The sequence below is a fragment of the Uranotaenia lowii genome, chromosome 2 (genome assembly GCF_029784155.1).
Source record: "Uranotaenia lowii strain MFRU-FL chromosome 2, ASM2978415v1, whole genome shotgun sequence".
In the NCBI taxonomy this organism is placed as follows: Eukaryota; Metazoa; Arthropoda; class Insecta; order Diptera; family Culicidae; genus Uranotaenia; species Uranotaenia lowii.
Genome location: NC_073692.1, coordinates 323,133,887 through 323,154,228, shown reverse-complemented (window position 1 = coordinate 323,154,228; position 20,342 = coordinate 323,133,887). Strand labels below are relative to the sequence as shown.

Below are 20,342 nucleotides of genomic sequence, written 5' to 3'. Positions count from 1 at the left end.
CATGGATACTCATTAGGACCAGGAATGATGAAAAATGTTTTAAGATTTTCGGATGAACCTTTCTGAAGGGGGTCGTCCATAAAAGGCAAATATTGTTTTGGCGATATTGAATTTACTTTTCGTCGGATCGTGTTGAAAATTTGCAGATGAGTGTTTTGAAAGACGAAAAATCGATTTCAGGTGACAAATTTTGTGTAAGGGATCGGTCAAAGGGGTCGTCCATATTAACTGTTCACTGTTTTTGCGATATTGACATTATTATACATCGTATTCAGATGAAAATTGGTGCACGATAGTTTTGAGTGACTGGCAAACGATTTGAGGTATCAAGTTCAGTGTAAAGAGCCGAAATCACGCGTCTTCGGATTGGTCATACAACTCTAACTCATTCAAGCTTTTGGACAACTGGAACATCTATATGCCACACCTGTAACGAACCTTTAACTGTTAAGCATTTGATTGGAGAATGTCGTATGTATGACCAGGAAAGAAAAACTAAAGGCATCAGTCACGACGTTTCCTCTGCCTTGAATCCAAGCAATGAAAAAAAGTTTTTAGATTTTTTGAAAAGTGCTAATTTATTAAGAAAACTGTAATTTAGTGTATTTGTGTATGTATTTGTATTTTTTTTTCTTTCTCTCAGAGGACGAAGGACTAGTATTAGTTAAAATCCTCTATAATAAACTATTAATAATAATAATAATAATAAGAGCCGAAAAAAGGGGTCGTCCATATTAACTTTTCAGTATCTTAGTGATATTGACGTTTTTATACATCGGATTGGGATGAAAATTTGCACATAGGAGTTATTAGGGACGAACAACTGATTTCACTAATCCAAACCAAAATCAGGGGTCGGCCAAAGGGGTCGTCCATATAAACTATTCACTGTTGATGCGATATTGTCGTTATTATACATCGGATTCAGACGAAAATTGGTACACGAGAGGTATTAAACTCAGTGTACGGGGCCGGCAAAGGGAGTCGTCCATATTAACTTTTCAATATTTTTGCTATATCGTCGAAATTATACACTGCAAAAAATCCACATTTAGAAAGTATGTTTCCCTACACATACGGTTTTCGAGTTGTTCGACACATTCAATTTATTTGAATGAAATAAAAACCAACATTTCGACACATAAGTTTAATGTGGAATAAAATATTAACCCGACTAAATTGAAATCAGCGTGTGGATTCTGCCAAAAAATCATCGAATCCGCTGTCGATGATTTGTCTTTTGTTTAAAAATGGCGCGCGAAGTGCAGTTATGGAACCAGAAAACAAAAATTTAATATTTAACTGCATATACGGTGTTTTCGAGCAGGTTGAGGAGCAGAGGCAAACAGTGGAATACCAACAGCGAAGACAATTAATGTCATCCGGCCAAAAAAAGCTTTTGTGAGCTCCAGCACCGACCATTCAGACTACTATAATCGTTTGCATAGGCCAAACACCGTCGGCCGATCCGGACAGTTCCGATTGTGACATCCTCGTTCTTCCAAGAAATTTGCCGTGAGTGTAGTGTAAAATTGTATATGATTTAAAAAAAACTGAGTGCGATTTGCTTTTCCACCTTTCAGAAACCACTACGCCGACGCGCAAAGTTTCGTCGGTGAGCGAGGATTCTGGGATCCCAGCTGAGCATCCGAACCACGATGAAAAACTTAAAAACCAACATATTTTCTGGGTGGAGCCGCTCCAAAATATCACTAGTGGAAACGATTGATGGTGCTGCACCGAAACTGCAACACAATGTGCCATAAGCTCCCTCGGCGGTCGGTGATCTCCGAACTTGTACTCCCTTCGACCAATCGGTGATCAATTCAAATGTTTAGTGCCTAAAATAGTTATGTATTGAGTTTTATAAAATATGAATACAATTTTCCATTCTTTGGTAAAAATCTAACGTTTTTGAGAATTTTTTTTAAAACAATATGGTTTTAGATTGTAAATTGAACTGATAAACAGCTCGAAAAATTGATTAATTTATTTGTTTATCACTTATTTTCAGAATTCCAAATCAGATAACATCCATTTTCCCCACATATAATCTTTATGTGTCATTACACATTACCATTCTATGTTTTTTGGTATGTGTGGGGCACATACTTTTCAAATGAGAAACAAATTGCAAAAATCTATATAGGCTGACACATAGCCCCAATGTGTCGATTTCGTTGAGTGTACATCGGATTGGGATGAAACTTTGCACACGGTATATTTCAGAGATGGGCAATCGGTTTCAGATGTCAAATATTATGCCAGGGGTCGACGAAAGGGGTCGTCCATATAGATTAATTTTTCACTGTTTTAGCAATATTCACGTTATTATACAACGGATTGCTTTGAAAATTAGCACACGGGAGTTTTGAGGGAAGGGCAATCGATTTCAGATATCAAAGATTGTATAAGAGGCCGCCGAAAGGGGTTTAACTTTTTGGCAATGATTACGTTGTTATGCAACGATGAGTCGATATTTATACACGAGGTTTTTTGGCACGGTCAATTGATTCCTTATTTCAAATTTAGAAGCTGACGACAGACAAAGTGATCGTCCAATATTTTTGCAATTATTACTTATCGATGAATTCAAAAGTGCATCTGCAAAATGCTTTTCAGTTGATCTTTGCTTTCATGCAAATTGTTCATGACATATTCCAAGTTGAAAGCGAAACGGAGTTCGTATGGGATCAGCTAGTTAGTTATAAAATGCTTGTAACTTTTATGATCTTCATGCGATGTCTCGGCCAAAGTTTCTTATAATAACAAGATCTACAACTTTTGTGAAGAGATTAAGTCTCTTATCTAATTATTTGATGAAATTTTTTTTTTTATTTCCATTCTATTCGAAAAAATCACTTTTTTTTCAAGAACTTGATAGATCGTCAAATTTTGTAATGACATCAAATATCTATCGTTTACCGTTTTTCCGCAAATAAAAAAAATGTCACTATCTCTTTTGTGTACATCTTACTGATATACCGTATACTAGAACCGATGTGGTCTAGCGGATAGGCTGGCGCGAGTCTGGTTTTGGTATGCCAGGCGTACTGGGTTCAATTCCCGGTATCGGTAAAAAAAACTTTTGGATTCAAATCCCATAAGTAGCCGTGTGTAAGGTGTGTTTTCATTAATAACTGACTAGGTTTATTATAAGAATGTCCAATCATTTGCCAGCTGGCCAGGTATATACACGAGTGCAGAATACCTGTCGTAGATTCAGTCTTACTGTTATTGATAGTTTATCAATTTCTTCTCCTCCCCAGGGTTTGCACCTAATAAATAAATTCTTAGTGTCAATAAAGCTCTAAGTTTCTCGAAATCACAACAGAAATTGAATTCATATTCAGCCATCAGTGATCTATCCTTTGCAGTTTATGATATGCGGTCCTCGTTTCTGGCCTGTTAATTTACACTACGCTGATCCCTACTATCCCACCTTATCTATTATAATCAACATTCCGTCTTCTTTCATTAAACCTTTGGTTTTTAATTTATTTTTTCTAGCGTTTTTCATTCTTTCAATATTTATTAATTGACAATCGTATTGAATCATTAATGTGTTAATGGCCGTAACTATTTCCAGCCGTGATATTTTGGTGAAACTATGTCAATATGTTCGAAAACACGTGTTTTAATAAGTTCAATAAGATTTTTCCTCGAAAACTGTTTCTAACACTGATTTTCACGTGGGTCGAATTCTGGTCATTGATTTTTATATAGACACTATCTTAAACAGCACATGATAGATTGCCAATATTTTTTTCTCATGTAACATTACATTACATTTAAAATGATTAGAACCGGTTATCTTTGATTTACAAAATTCAACAATTTTTGGGTCTACGACCCATGGTGATCATTAACAGGTTAATCTGTAAACTAACAAAAAAAATCAATGTATTCTGACTCAACGATTGGGTAGCAAAGCCAAAAAAAAATCCTTCATCAAGCAACGTCATACCAAATTATGACAACCAGAATGCAGCGGCGGCACGACTGTCAGTCAACTGCGGTCATTTGCAGCTGGTGTTCGGTCCGGCAATCTCGATGACATCCGTTGTCGCTCAACGGAACGGAATGGAACCCATTTGGCTAAAATAACTGCGCTACGTTCCTTCAATAACTTTTCGGAAAATAAATTTTCTAATTTTAAAACCTCCTTGGCCCAATATTTGTCGGCTCGTGATGGTGCCGCCGTTCGCCCAACTGGCAAAATATGGAGCGCATCGGCAATATCTTGAGATCGTATTCTTTAGTTCCTCACTTGAAATGTACAGTGACACCTTGTCGTTAACTAAGGTCGAGCACCTTTTTAACCACTTTTAAATAATTTAAAAAACAAATTTGAGGTCACATGCTATAGGCTTGTTATTTCAAAATTTCTGTCAACAAGTTTTGAAGAAGTCTTTTCTAAACAAAATAATCAAAAACGTTATTTTTCGTAGCAGCATAGGACAATTCACCTTACATGTTTGAAATGTGAAATCGTGTGACAGAAAAACAGCCAGATTTACACTTGCTTTGTAATCAATACTACTGAATAGATCCCACTTTGGACACAGATGGCAATCTCTGCATACCGTCAGATAAAAAAATCATAAAATATTTTTACCCAGGTATTCAAGGTTTTTTCTTTCTTGGGTTTAACAGCCTCGCGTTATTGATCCTTTCTGTATTTATGAAAGTGTTATTTTGTGTTATTGAAATTTTTTAACAGCGTCAGTTTTTGAAGAAGTTCAGCATCTTTCAACAATATATTAAGAACTAGAGAGTCCATATCCCGGCCATTTAAGCATTCCTGGAATCGAAATCTGACTATCTTTTTTGGGGAATTCCCAAGATCTCGGGAAAACTCGAAAGTGCATGTTATTTCAAATAATTTTAATGTTTTGAATATTCAATGCGCATATATAAGAACTCATATGAAAATTCAAAAAAAAATGTAACTTTTTTTATACTACTTAAACAGTCAAAACTATGAAAAACCGTTTTTGACATTTTGGCAGTTACATATGTACAAAGAATGTTTCGACACTTCTTGTACTGTTTTTTTTTATTGCAATTGATGAAAATGAGGCATTTTATATCTAATGCAATACAATTTATTGTTAATTCATGCCAAAAGACATACCCCTGTTAAACAGCTAATAACTTTATTTCTTAATAAGATACAAAGTTACGGTCTTCCACAAAGTTGTTCAGCGAAAATTTTCCAATTAAAAAATTTATAAATTGGCACGAAAACCATAAGCAGGCTCGGTTCCACAGAAGAAACAAAAACTATGTTGATTTTTCAGTACAAAATATTAAATTTTCCTAAATAAACCTAAAAGTTAAAATTAACTCATTTAAACGTTACTTAAAAATTCTGCATAAAATCATGGATGAGTTTTGAACCAAAACGAAGCTTTTGAGGCTCCTGGGTTTGAGAAATTAAAAATAACCCCAAATCGACTCAATCTAATGCTTCAATACCTTAATTATATCATTCTTTGATAGCATTATATAAATATTCCAACTTAATCAGAAGAATGCTAAAAAAGACAATAATTCGAGTCTTGCATGGCTTTCATGCAGTGTTTCCTTTGGACCCAAGTACTTGTATGTAAGGTAGCATTGTTTCCTGCCTTATTTCAAACTTTCATGTTTTGTTCCAAACTTGCACAACTCTTGAAAAGTTTGGGTACAAGCCAGGAGATTCGAACCTCAACCTGCCGGTTAAGAGAAGCAAACGCTACCACAGAATAATACATGATTAATCTGAATGAGAGCTTCAGAAAGCTAAAAAAAGCTTTCGAAGCATTCAAATTGCGGCAGGAAAAATAACCATTTGTATCAAATGAGAAATAGTATTTTTTTAAACGACAAAACCCAAGTTTTTTGATATCAAAGGTATATCTGAATAAAATAATATTATTTTATTGCGATTGGTTGGTTATTTTGATATGCTCTTCTGATCAGGTATGCTTTGTTCAGAGGCGAGCCAAAGTTTAAATCTGAACGAAGAGGAAACATTAAACCGTAAAAATAAATTATCCCATATTCATAGTGCACATTTCTAATTTTCGTTTGTAAAATATTTCAATGTTCCGTATCATGGTTCACTAATGCAGATACATAGTCAGTTTTCCATCAATTGCTTGGTAGCATAAGAAAGGATCAAATGATAAAAATAACATATTCGTATAACCATATTCGAATAACACAAGTGGGCTAGATTAGGAAAATATTTCACCTATTCAAAGAAGCTTATTGAATAATCAGTGAAATATGCAACTTTAAATATAGCATTTACAAACACCGTTTCGAAAACATCTTAAGGCTTTTAAAAATTTTAAAACTGATGAACTATTTTTTAAGCAAAGCGTGATAAAATCGAAAAATAACCGTAATAAAATCGAGCGTGAATTTGGCGAGTAGCGATAAAAGCGGAAACTGATAAAACCAAAAAACTGTATTACGTACGGTATAACGATTTCCTACCAATTCTTTCAACTAAATTGCTCTCATAGTTTGAGAAAATTACTTTCAACCAGATGTGTTATACATAAGATCTTTCTCAAATATGGGTCTCTCGTCTACATCACTTGTCGTTTTCAAGGCGTTTATCAAAAAGAAAATCAATTTTAGTGAAATTTGGCACAAAACATATCAAAACCGGTCCCAAGAAATTTGAAATTGCTTATTTGATATTGAATTAATTTTTGGTCGAAATACCTTCAAAAAGCTGTTAAAAGAACGATGACTCTTAAACTCTTAACCCTCCAAAGCTGTGTGGGTCAATATGGCCCGGAAAGATATCATTATTCCAATATACTGATGAACTGGTAATTTTGACAGACCAAGTATGTTCTATGAAAATAATGATCAAATCAACGACAAAAAGTTAAAATTTGAGTTTTGAAAATTTAGCGGGAAACAATTATTTGCGCTCTTGCCTTAGGTTTAAGATATTTGGTGTCCGAGACAAAGTTGTACAACATCACAAGGTGCTACTTTTGAATGAAACATTTTTAGGATGGTTCATAAAACTCCTTAGATACGAAAATTATTTTTTTACTGTAAGGAGATAGTGCTGTATTATATTCAGCAATTATGTAGAACAACATAATTGATGAAACTTTGTAGAAGACTTTGAATGTCTATCTTTTAACGTTTAGGTTTTATGATAATTTTTCGTGTACAAGTTAGGGTGGTCCTACAAAAACAAGTTTTTTTGTTATAACTTTGTTGAGTATCAATTCATCAAAATTATGTGTTCGGCAAGTATTTAGCAAATCATGATGCGCATCTTTTGTAGCAAACAGATTTCTAATATCTGCTTTTGATTCGCAGTTATCATGAATTTTGTGTTCGAAAATGGCCGTTTTGTATGAGCCATAACATCAAATGGAGCAAACCAAAAAATTTAAACTTTAATTCGTTTGAAAGAACATGTTAAAATCTACATTATATAAAAAAAACTGGCGAGGTATTTTTTTGTTTAAAGCTTTTTATTTACATTTGTACTTGACCAAAATTGCCTTTTTTCATATAACCTTTCTTTATTATTTTTGTCTACTTTTGGCTGCGTGAGGAATAACTGTACACATCGTAACATTTATATCATCATTATAGTTAACAGAAGCGGAAAAACGGAAAATAATGTTTATTTGAGAAATCAATAAAAAATTCATAGAAAACAAAAAAAAAAACACCTTTATTCTAGCAATAATGAAACTAATAAAAAAACGCGTTAGGGGTCCCAGATCAAATGACGACTGCATTCAGGAAAGCTGATTTTTGAATATTTCATACATTTTCTATTGGATAGTGAGAAGTACGGATCTGATGTGGGAGGAGTCTTTTAAAAACATCCTCCAGACTAACCACAGGATCGAACTTTCTGGAGTGGTTTCCTCGAAATCTTCGTAAACTTCTGTTTCTTGTTTCACCAGCATCTTCCGGATACATGCCTATGGATAAAATATGATGTTTTATGACTGCAGCTCCATGCACTAACAATTTGTGTACGGTTGGAGAAACGGGATACCAGCTATATAAATTGTTATAAAGCACCCGAGTTTCTTCAGCATACCCTTCAAACGAGCTACTGTTGATAATGGTTAAAATCACGTAAAACTTTTCCAAAAGCTGAACATTCAGTCCCGCAATTTGTGCTACTTCAATCCGTTTCTCGAAGAATTTCCGGTGACCCTAGGCTCATCAATACATAAGTTCAGTTGTTCTTTTAGTATGTTTCGAGGACTTTGACGCCGTTCATTCACTTCTATATTGATTTTCCTGACTCTCCAAGTGGGTTTGTCCATACAAAGACGATCTGCGATCTTTATAAACATTTCCAACGAATCTTGTTAGATCTGCACTTTCCTTAGCAAAAATGAGCCTAATAGGTCTACACAAACTCACTGAAGATGGGCAATCGTTACTCCAGATAACGTTTTGTATCCCATTAGATTTATCTACGAGACTTAACGGAACAAGAGAAACCGCTAAAATGTGTGAATCGCTGTATTCACGCATGTCTCCTTCATCATCTTCGTCAATGAATGATTGATTAAATCTATATTGAAATAATTTGAAGATCAAAAGATAAAGGTTCGTTCATAATAAATTTATACCTGCTGTGGTTTGGGCTACCATATGCTCCCCATTTGAAAATCAGTTAAAGCATTTTTTCTGGAAATGTAGAATCATATTGTAAATATTTCAACAACCTTTCCACTGTATGACCCACCAAATTAATTTAATTAATTAATTTCTTTTTCAATGTTAATTTCGAAAGCTTCGGATCCATTTTTAACTGAACTTCAACCACATCTTTTTCACTAGACCCATTCAGCCAGTGAACGACTATAACTTTCCTTTGAACGTTCATCACGAATAATCGAAACTCTTGAACTGAAAACTGTGTGGTTTACTTGGGTTTGATCAAAATGATCACCGGAGAAACCAAATCGGCTTTCACTGTCAAAAGGACATTAGTGTATAATAACTCCTTCTAAGAAAAATACAATTCAAGACTTTCTTGTTGAGTGGTTAGTAATTCATTGTTTTCAGTTTATGGTTCTATACATTAATAATCAAGAATCCTCATTTTTTTTTTCATTTGTGCCCCTCTGGCTATGTAAGTCTTTCAAAATTTTTACAAAAGGTAATGAATAGGAAACTCTGCTTTTGTAGTGGTAAAAAATTTCGAATTATTGACTAAGGGTGCGAAAGCAATGCAGAATTCCATGTCGCAGAGCAAAAGTGATATTTTTTTTTTTTAAACGAACACACTCACATAGGATCTCAGTGAAACTTCATGTTTCTTCGAAGAGATCTAAATTCTACTTAACACTAAAGCATACACCTTTCAAGGATATAATGGCTAGCATCTTAATAATGCTAACACCACCAGCCCACAGAAGAGGCTTTGGTTTGCGAAGTAGACAATGTGCAACTCGAGACCCCATACACCCAACCTTCGGGTAGTGGTCATATCACCTCTTGTCTGCAACTCCGATTCTCTACCTCCCCGTGGTGCTAGCTGGGGTGCAAGCAACCTTAGCGGAGATCGGGTACCCAACCCCGGTGGATGCTTTGGTAGCATGCAGACTGAGTCAGGGGGCCTCGTACGCGTCTGTTCTCCATGTCAGGGGCGGCGTGCGGAGTGCAACAGCGTCCTGGTGGTGTTCGGGACCCAAAACAGCAACATCACGACGGTCCTCCTGCGAGATAGTGGGGTTAGCTGCGGGCCTTGCGAGCCTGTGACTACAAAAAACATAAGCAACGAACAACGAACAACCAGCCCACAGAAAGAGTACTATGTATGCCGTGATCGAGACTCGATCTCATGACCTCTGGCTTAGAAGATTTGAACGCTATCCTCTAGGCCACGGTCGGCAAATATATGATATATTTTATGAAAAATGGCAATTTTGGTCAAGTTCAAATGTAAATAAAAAGCTTTAAACAAAAAAATACCTCGCCAGTTTTTTTTATATAATGTAGATTTTAACATGTTCTTTCAAACGAATTAAAGTTTAAATTTTTTGGTTTGCTCCATTTGATGTTATGGCTCATACAAAATGGCCATTTTCGAACACAAAATTCATGATAACTGCGAATCAAAAGCCGATATTAGAAATCTGTTTGCTACAAAAGATGCGCATAATGATTTGCTAAATACTTGCCGAACACATAATTTTGATAAATTGATACTCAACAAAGTTATAACAAAAAAACTTGTTTTTGTAGGACCACCCTAACTTGTACACGAAAAATCATCATAAAACCTAAACGTTAAAAGATAGACATTCAAAGTCTTCTACAAAGTTTCATCAATTATGTTGTTCTACATAATTGCTGAATATAATACAGCACTATCTCCTTACAGTAAAAAAATAATTTTCGTATCTAAGGAGTTTTATGAACCATCCTAAAAATGTTTCATTCAAAAGTAGCACCTTGTAATGTTGTACAACTTTGTCTCGGACACCAAATATCTTAAACCTAAGGCAAGAGCGCAAATAATTGTTTCCCGCTAAATTTCATTTCTGAACCACTGTGCATTGTCGGATAGATGGATTCTTGACAATTTCAAACATCAATGAAACAGTTAAATCCAAAAGAGCTGTCATAAGTTAAAAATTATTTTTAAAATGAAACTGATTTTTCGGACTTTTTAATTTCTGAACGAGTTTCTGATAACCTGGTTATATATATTTTCTTTTATTTTTAAATGTTGAATAATAAGAATAAATTACCTACACAATGAATATAATATCATCAAAATCGATTAACATTTGCAGCCAGGAGAACGAAATCAAACTATAACTCAAATTTCCCCGAAACGGATATTTAGCGAACAGCTTTGGAAGGTTAACCCTTTAATGCATAGTGTTGTTTTGAAAGCATCTTTCTTATTACAGCCTTCCGTGATAATTTTAAAAAACAAAGCAACTAGTTTCTCAAAACATTATTTAAACATTATTTATTCAATTTATTGATATAAAACCTAGCTTAACATATCGGTAACAATGGTAATAATATTAAAATGTGGGTACAATTGTGGGTTGACTATTTGGGACACTGAGCAAATAATACTAATAATCAAAATAAAGATAGTTAATAATATGTAATCGTGGTACAAACGGAAATTGGAACTCAAAAATTAGGAACAATCTTCCATCACGTTTTATAAAAAGCGAGGTTTTTCATGTTCGACATAGTTGCTTCAAAATTGAGATTTCTTTTATGTAAGAGAGATGTTAAAACAGTTTCTGGCTTTAAATCGATTTATGTTCTTCGTTTTTATGTTCATTATATTGTAAAGCCTTGCTCGCAGAAATAAGTATGTTGTTGGTCCAAATGACAGCAATTTTTAAGCCGCATCTTCAGGTGCAGTTTTGAAAGCCTTATCAGCTTTCGACATCCAAAAACGACAGATTTCTCTTCTTCTGTATAAGATCTAAGTTAAAGAAATACTTTTTTTTAAACCTGAAGTTTTCCTTGTATCTTAGAAATTCCGCATTTAAAAAAATCTACAATCCCCCTAATACTACGATATCAAGATTTGAAAAGAAATCTGAAAACTGCTTTCTGAGATTGATAAGATGTTTTACATTAGTAACCTTGATGTTATCAAAATTAATATTTTTGCAAATCTTCCAGAAACAAAGCTAATTTTGTCTTGTTCTGTTTTATTTTTTGTCACCAATAGTGCAGCGTTAATACAAATGCTGACAATATTCCTTCACTGAAATGATATGAATATTCATTTCTTGCAATCTGTTGTATAAATTCCTCAAAAATGTTTGCTAGTACGTATTTTTGATAAACCATGAAAATTTAAACATCCTTTTTGAGAGTCTTTAGCTTAGCTTAGCTTATTTGACTACTCACATCCACCTTAAATCGTGGAACCAGAAATGCATCAATTTTGTTCCAATATTTTAATTACTGTTGTTATGTAGTAGAAAATGCTGAAAGAATTATAAAAGCTTACTATCGTTTTGTTAATAAACTATCACGCGAATTTTTGCATTCGAGGATTTGATATAATTTTGAGGTTACTTACCGTCTACTGGACACTGAAGATTTTTAAACGATGTAAAAATCACAGTTTTATGATGAAAAAAGTATGTTGGAAAAAAATAATTTTCTACTACCATAATTAAAACCTTATAAATAAAACATACACAAAGTGAAAATATTGACAAACTCAAAATAAATGTTTTTCTTTTCTCTAAAACATTGTGGAACTGATATTTTCTGGGGCATTTTTTTTTTTATTCCGTTATGCTCTGTATTCTTAACTGGCTCAATCTAGGCAATGAATCGAATTAACATAATGAGGAAGGAATTCTACCCGTTCAAATAATGTTGCAAAAATAATCCTCAGCTCTGTATTTTTATAGGACTTCCTAGAGTTCATTCTGTAACTATCCTACCGAAAAGTCCCTTCAATGGTTGTTACCGGGGAACTTGGGATTTGTCCTTTTTAATCAACATTTTTCTTCATTGTCATGCGAACCGGAGCCAAAAGAAAAGATCCAATTCATTGACTATTTTTCATACTTCAATTTTTCGCATAAAAAACTTTGTCAATTTTGTGAATCTTTCAAATTCAGCGTTCAAACCGTAACTGAGGATTAAAAAACTAATGATTGTATTAATTGAACTCTTTAAAATCGTCTATGTGTAAAAAAATAAAAATTTTTAAAAAGGAATCAGAGTTTTAATTGTCTAAGCGAACAATGTGTATAGATCCTCGCAAAATTCGGGAAGTTTTAAAATATCTGGGCATCCTGGCCAGATTTGAATTATCTCGAATTACTTATTGAATTTATGGGCACGCCCGGATATATCCGAGAAAACCTGATAAATACGAGAAACTATAAAACGATTCTTGTTAGCATTTTCTAAAATGATCTACAGTGAAAAATACATGGATACATCTTAGGAAACACCCCACGCAGTCGTCAAGCTCACAAGCGAATTTTATCCGTTTGCGTATCAAAAAATCTCAAACTTGTCAATAATTTTGATAATTCAAATCACACAATACCAACGAAAAAAAAAATACATGTTTTACATAATTTTGAATGTCCAATTTTTTGTTGGAAAAAGTGTAGATGTTGACAACTTAAGTGACGTAGCTTAGCTTAGCTTAGCTTGGTTGACTACTCATATCCACCTTAAATCATTGAACTCGAAATGCTTCATTTACAGGTTTTTTTTAAACGATTCTAGAGGAACTTCGTATTTTTTACATTTGTTTTCAAACTATACATTTCGAATTCCATGATCGCTGGCGTGGGTAAGCAGAACAAGTTCCACATCGCCAATGGTTGCTACTCCGTGATTAATCGAGGCCATCAATTTTGCACAAAGTCCAAAAGAATGGTGCTTGGGATTAGCAGTCATTCTCATTGTACAAAACTGATGCTCTCCCTTTTTATATGATTAATAACAGCGCCGGCCACGTCCTAGTAGTCAATGGGGAAAAAGGAAGGATTGTTAATAAGATACTCTTTAAGTTCAACCAGCAACCTCTAGGTACTGCACTCCAAAAAAAAATTGGAATAGTCAGAACCAGATTTAAGCTAGTATCACAAACTATGGAAACCGTCTATACGTCTGCGAATCCATGTTCAAGTATCCAAGGAAGGGGTTGTGTTAGTTGGTGAAAGGTGAAGATCAGGATCCATTTTGGTAAATGGTGCTTTCATGAGTTTCCTACACCTCCTATGCTCCTAGACATTTCCTAAGGAAACTCCTATTTCTCTGAGGCATTTTATAAACGTCCGAATAAAATGGATCGAGTAAAATATTGAAGGCAAATCAATACCATCCAAATTTCTTCCTTGATAAACTAGCTGTTTTTCCTAAACATGATCCCTGTTGAACCAAAGAGTTTGCGAATGGGCTATAATGGTTGAAGACGGAAAGTAACTTAAAATGACACAATTTTTTTCCAAATTGTTTTTCTATGAATATTGCATTTCTGAAAATTCTTTGATTCTATGCTATTCTGTGCCTCACATTTTAGAAGTCTTTCTCATCAATAGTAAATCAATAGAAAGTTAAGTTTATTAAAAACATATTTAAACTGAAATAATAAAAATATGATGTAGAAAAAAAAAGTATCCTTGTAATAAATATATTTTTAAAAGGTTATCTTATCAATTGATATGTATTTCATTTAGTAATTTTTCTGCAACGGAAATTTTCGAAAACATCTCTATTTCTCTCACACCACAAATCAGTGAAAACTTTAAATTTCTTTGTAGAATATATAATTTTTTTTTCAGTTATTTAAAAGAAATTAAATTTACATTCAGTTAAATAGGTTTTTAATCAATAATAAATGCCATTAAAAGTTTAGAATTTCTTTGCCCCTTGGTTATAGCGCCTTTTCTCGCTCTTGAAACGAAATTTGAAAAAATAGGAAATAATGATTAGTGCAATCACTAAACCTTTCGAAATAAACTGTTTCGAAAAGTTTAATGGAGAAAAGCAGAAGTTTTTCATACTTTTACTTTACCTTTCAATAGTCTGCAAGGATCAACATTTCTTTTTTTATATTACATTATTCGTATGCATATGCAATTTTGTTCAAAACTGATGACTGGAAAAAAGTTTCATAACATCAGCAACTATTGGGTTTACCAATTAATATATCGTTATCTATATGGTATCTTCGTCGTCCTTCCTTTTATTAAGGTAGATATTGATTCAAATAACATTTTAACTCACATTTTTGCAAACTTAAACAAATGCTTACTAGCATAATTTTCCTGATATTTTTAGTATGTGGAAAAAAATAATTAAAACAAAATACTTAGCTTTGGGTGCGCAAAGGCAACCGAACAGCAAACTGCATCCCATCAAGGCAAGCCGTTTAGCAAGCATGATAAAACAGCACCACAAAACCAAGACGACGACAGCACAAAATGGTTTGAAATTAACGATCCGATAGAAATTGTTTTTCAGACTTTGCAAAAACTGATTCATATTGCTCCTTGCTTGAATTTTATAACAAGACTTTCCTGAACACTCCGCGAATAGTTCATTAACAATTTACAATCGATAAACAAGCTCAAGAAAAAGAATCTCTCAATCGCTTTCGAATTTTTCATTTTGTTAAACGATTCTTCAATGCGGCCGCATTAGTAAACTTTTTAAACTCTTCTTCCCTTCGGAACAATATTTCGCCAATTACAAAAGAAACACATTTCTGTAAACCCATCACGAGCATGTTGACAACTTAAGTGACGTACGTTTTAAAGTCTAAAAATACTGCTTCATTGTGTTTTGAATTGAATTTGTTTTTATTAAGGTTGCCAGAGCTTTTACAGCACCTATCCAGGCCGGACAAAGCCTATTTTATCTAAATACCTGGCAAAATCCAGATATTCGATTTAAAAACGGTTGACTAAAATCCAGGCTATATCCGGGCAAATTTGATCAAAACCTATGAATTACTCATAAAATATAAAAAATAACTTGGAAATAAAATTTGATTCAACAAAATATATCAGCAAACTTTAAATCGTATATTAGATCTCAAAACCCTTTCATGGTTATTTTTCTGAAACTTGCTGAATTAATTTCGTTTTTTGCGCATAAAAAAAACTACAACACTATTTATTTTTTTAAATTTATTTCAAAATGAGAATAAACCCGGGCTAAGTCCGGGCTTTTCCCATGAAATTCGGACAAAACAGGATGTAACCGGGCAATCTGGTAAATTATGTTTATATCTAATGGGGTTGTTTTAAAAAGCGAACAAAAAGGGAAAAAAGCTATTTAGCCCTCCAGATGGTCAGATTTTTACATAACAATGATACGAACATAATTTAGTTGATTTTTCATTAGTTTGATATTTTCAAATAAAAAAAAAATGAAGTACAAATTTAAATTTATTTTTTGGTGAATCTTCAAATAAAGACTGTGAGAATCAGTAGTAAGGTAAACTAGGGTATTTTTGATCAACATTAAAATTTTTGCAGATAATCATCATTAACTAAGTCTGCATGTAAAATACATGAAAACTGTTTTTTCACTTACTTAAAGTGTAATTTTAAAGTTTTAAAATATCTGTTTTTTCGAAGACTCACAAACAAACACCTCTCCTGATAAAATTATAGCACTTAGAAACATATGGGTTATTTTAAGTGAAAGTTAATTTTTTTTTCTTTGTGAAGATATATTTTAGTGTTATTTTTATGGTTATTATGTAATAATTTTTGGATATTAAAAAAACGGACATATTCTTTGAAAAAGCCTTTAAAGAAAAAAAATGGTTAAAAACCCTATTAAATGGTTAAGTTTAAAGAAAATAAATAGAACATGGGAACAGAAGGAGAACCTAGGGAATTTGAAAAGGTAATATTTAATTTGTATTTGAGGCCAAAAAATATTGAAAAATGTTTATATTTTTTGCCCCTTAATGTATGCAGTAACATTGTCCATCTTTTGAGTATACATATATGTATATTTTTGAAAGAAAACGTTGAAAAATTCAATCGAGTCAGTATGTTGCAATCAAAGTACAAGTTGATATAAGGAAAAAGTATTGAAAAAATACTGAAAATTTGTGATTGTACTAGTCGGAATAACAACATATCACTTTGAAAGTGTACATAAAATTTGAAGACTTTAAAGAATAGTTTCGAATAACTTGAAATTTCGTGACGTGAATTCAGCCCACGCTGTTTGAACTGAGTTAATTTACGTCACAATTAAATTGTAGGCAATTCTTTTCTCTACAACTTATTTGAAGACACCGATGTCCTATTTTCACAGATTATAACAGGGACCCAAGCAACCAAAAGCCCCATAACACAGGTACAATAACGCTTACTCAGCCCCATCATTGATATGAAGTACATTCTATGCAGCCCAAAATTTAAGTTCTTATTAATACTTTCAAGTTCCAAAACAAGTCTTAATGGCCTTCTATTCAGCTTCCAGCGGCCTTTTAATTCAGCTTCCAAAAATTGCAAAATGAGCAAACAATCTCTCTCTATCTCAACAGCACCCTTGGCTTCGGTTCATATCACCCTCTCTTGATAATCTATGTTCTGTACATGGTTCCGCCATGATGCCACGCGCCGGATTCCAAACTCGACAAATTGTTTAATTGCTTCTTTCCTACATTTTCCACATATCATATCATATCAGAATTGTCACTAAATTACCAAATTAATGAGTACATCATGTTCACTCAAGGGAATTGGGCAGTTGATTTTCTTTGTCAGCCAATATGTAACTTTCAATGCCTTTATTCAAGTAAATATGTTACTTTTGGTTGCTTGGGGAATCAAAGTGTTATGTAAGGAAGTCAAAAATGGTCAATTCTAGCTTGATTTCACGTCACAAAATAAATCGATTACAACACAAACAACTTAAATTTTCTAATGACCTAATTATAACCATATTGAAGGGATTTCAATAAGAGACCGTTTGCAAATATTTTTTTTTCATTTTCAAGTAAATTGGTTGACTTCTAGAATGATAACAGTGTAGAAAAGTTCGGAAAAGCGATTTCACGCCACGGTGGAATGTGTCTAAGACGTTTCACAGAAACTCTAAGCGTTTGATGATTGTGTAGCTTTTGCAACTGTGTGTAGTTTGTTTCTAGAAATTTTTGAAACCAGAAGAAGATGTCTTAAGCTGTTGTGGTCAGCGATGTTTCAGATCTTAAACATGAATTTATATTTTGTTGTTTGTGTGTTTAGAATATCAGCTTTATGATTTTTTTTAATGAAATTTTATGGACATTCTTTAACGTTTAAAAACAACAAATTTAATTTGATGTATGATAAACGTTAGGGGTGAATGATTGAACTGTCAATTAAAATCTCGTGAAAAAAGAAAAAAAAAGTTTAACCGTTGTGTATATTGTCTAGCAGCAGTTCAAGGTCTTCAAAAAACCAAAGAAGCGTAAAGCGAACGCTCACAATAACAAAAATAACACTCGTTGAACAAAACTGAAAGCCCAAACGATGTTGATGGACATGTTGTGACTTTAATTTAACTGGACAAAGCCTGAAGAAGCTGAAAAGCTAATAAAATCAAATTCTCAACTGAAAAACATACCTTCTACAACCATGAACAGAGCTGCTCCAGCCACACTGTACAGAAACAGCATCAGAAACAGGAAGATATGGGTAAACCAATTCCGGGACCACTTGGTGATTTTAGTGTACAGCCAGAAGACCGACTTTTCACCGACTCCCAGGCCGGATTTGGCCGTGTTCATGGTAAAATCTCGGAATCCCTCGAACTGCTTGAACATAAATTCGCCAGCTTTGGCCGGGTACATGGTGTAGTAATCTGGATAGTCTGGCGGTTGTCCATCCGGAACCGTTGCCATCGAAATGCGTGACGGGCTGGAGGGAGGTGGCTGATACAGGGGATTCTGATGCTGCTGATGGAACTGCTGAAAGTACTGAGCCGGCGAGTACTGGGCAACGTGCTGTGGCGCCATGTAGACTGGCGGAACCGTAATGTTGATCCGGGGTCTTGGCGGCGGACCTCCGGGAGTATGAGGCTCGGCGTGAGTCATTTTGAGGCACCAGGCGTTTGAAACTTAAAAACACTGCAACTGGGTCGCCAAAATGCGTTAATGGACTATGTCGTTACTACTGAATTTGCTCGTTGGAGACACTTTTTTTTTGGTTTCAACTGCTCTTACATTCCACCCAGTCGTTTTGAATGAAACACTTTTTGGCACTGAGGATGCTACTCACTGAATTCTGCCAAGTTATATTTAAAACACTTTCGTTTTGTCACGAATTTTCCGGCGAGACGATGGAATACACTGAGCTCTCCAGCATCCGCAAAGAGACATCTCAGATTCACTGTGTTGTGGCAAAACGGCACACGTTTATTTTCTCTGTTGGTTGCCGCAGTCGATTGACCGTCTCCTTAAAATGACAGTGCCAATGACCGACATCAACGGGGGAGGACAGCACTTGTGGGTTGTAAATTTTCCCACTAGATGTAGATGATGGTTACTATAATTTCGACCTAGATTCGTGGTCCGACTTCTGAGGATCCAAATCCTCGAAATTTATCTGCCACAGATCAACAGTGACAGCCCATTAAGTATGTTGTTGATACCTCCCCCAAGTTTGCTGAAGTCGCTAATCCCCCAAGGATTTCTAAACAGCCGACCTTGAACTGATTAAAACCGCCAACCAAAACACACTGAATCGGCAACCAACTTGCTTTTTTGTTTTATGATCTGTACCACAAAAAACAAACTGAGATGATCTATTTTATTTTTTTATCACAAAACTGCTCAGATTCCCGAGTTGAGATGAGACATCCGTCGGGTGACAATCAAACTTCTTCGCCGATTTTGATCAATGATCTTCAAGTATACAACAGAAAAAAAACCCCAAAGGGTGCAGTTCACTTTCACTTGAGAAGAACTCGTGCGACCGTTACGAGATCTGCGTCAATAAAAACAAAGCAGCGGCTACTTCTAGGGTTGGTTTCGCGATGCCGGCTCGAGTCGAACTGAACCCAGAATATACGTTATGGAATACGCTGGGCTAAACTGCTGGTGCGGCGAAACATTCCCAACAACAGGCAAGCATCACACCGGTTCGAGTCGAGCCAGGTTCTCACCAGTTACAACTAGGGTTACCAGGAAGTGTATGCAAACTTGCTTAAAATGTTCTGTAATTTTCACTTATAACCTGTATTTAAAAAAAATTAAATGGATTGATCTCAGTTTTTGAATTTTTTTTTTCGAAATTTGATTTTAGAGTTTAATGAGTTGTTGAAAAACACGTGTATGAAGAATAATTGTTTCAATGCTCATCACATTGGGTTCAATAACTTAACTTTTTTAAACCCAGTCCTGCTTAATACCAGGGGCATTCATAACTAAATTAAATCGCTTTTAATTGCTCTGTATAGATTTTTGTTGCGCATTATACGATACTCTGTATATGTACATATTCAATGATTGTATCATATGCGGATAATATCGCTACATGCTATTGAAATCGCAAAACTGATTAAAACTAATACCTATTACTATGCCGCATTATCGATGTCATTTTCTGGAAACAACTTCTCTCTTCGTCAGATTTGAAGTGCATATCTCATCAAGAAGGTTTTTTTTTACATCTTTGGAAGATTTATACTGAAATCTGATAATTTCTGATTTATAAAAAATTACACCAAATTTTATACGTTTTGTTATGGAGAAAAAATACGACTGTTGTTCCAATTATTTCAGCTAGTTATTCCAATGATCAAAGTGTAGTTAATTTTTTCGCATCCAACTATAAATATAATTGACTCAATTACAAATTGCTGGTTGA

The 20,342-nt window shown here is 34.2% G+C and overlaps 1 protein-coding gene across 1 annotated transcript in view; it reads right to left on the bottom strand.

Annotated features, from left to right (window-relative positions):
• Window positions 1–19,508, bottom strand: part of LOC129747646 (potassium channel subfamily K member 18) — a 74,456-nt gene extending 54,948 nt beyond the window's left edge. Inside the window, exon 1 of the mRNA XM_055741946.1 lies at window positions 18,100–19,508. Coding sequence (XP_055597921.1) covers window positions 18,100–18,568 — 469 coding nt within the window. The 5' untranslated portion in view covers window positions 18,569–19,508. The remainder of the gene's footprint in view (window positions 1–18,099) is intronic.
• Window positions 19,509–20,342: the final 834 nt, after the last annotated feature.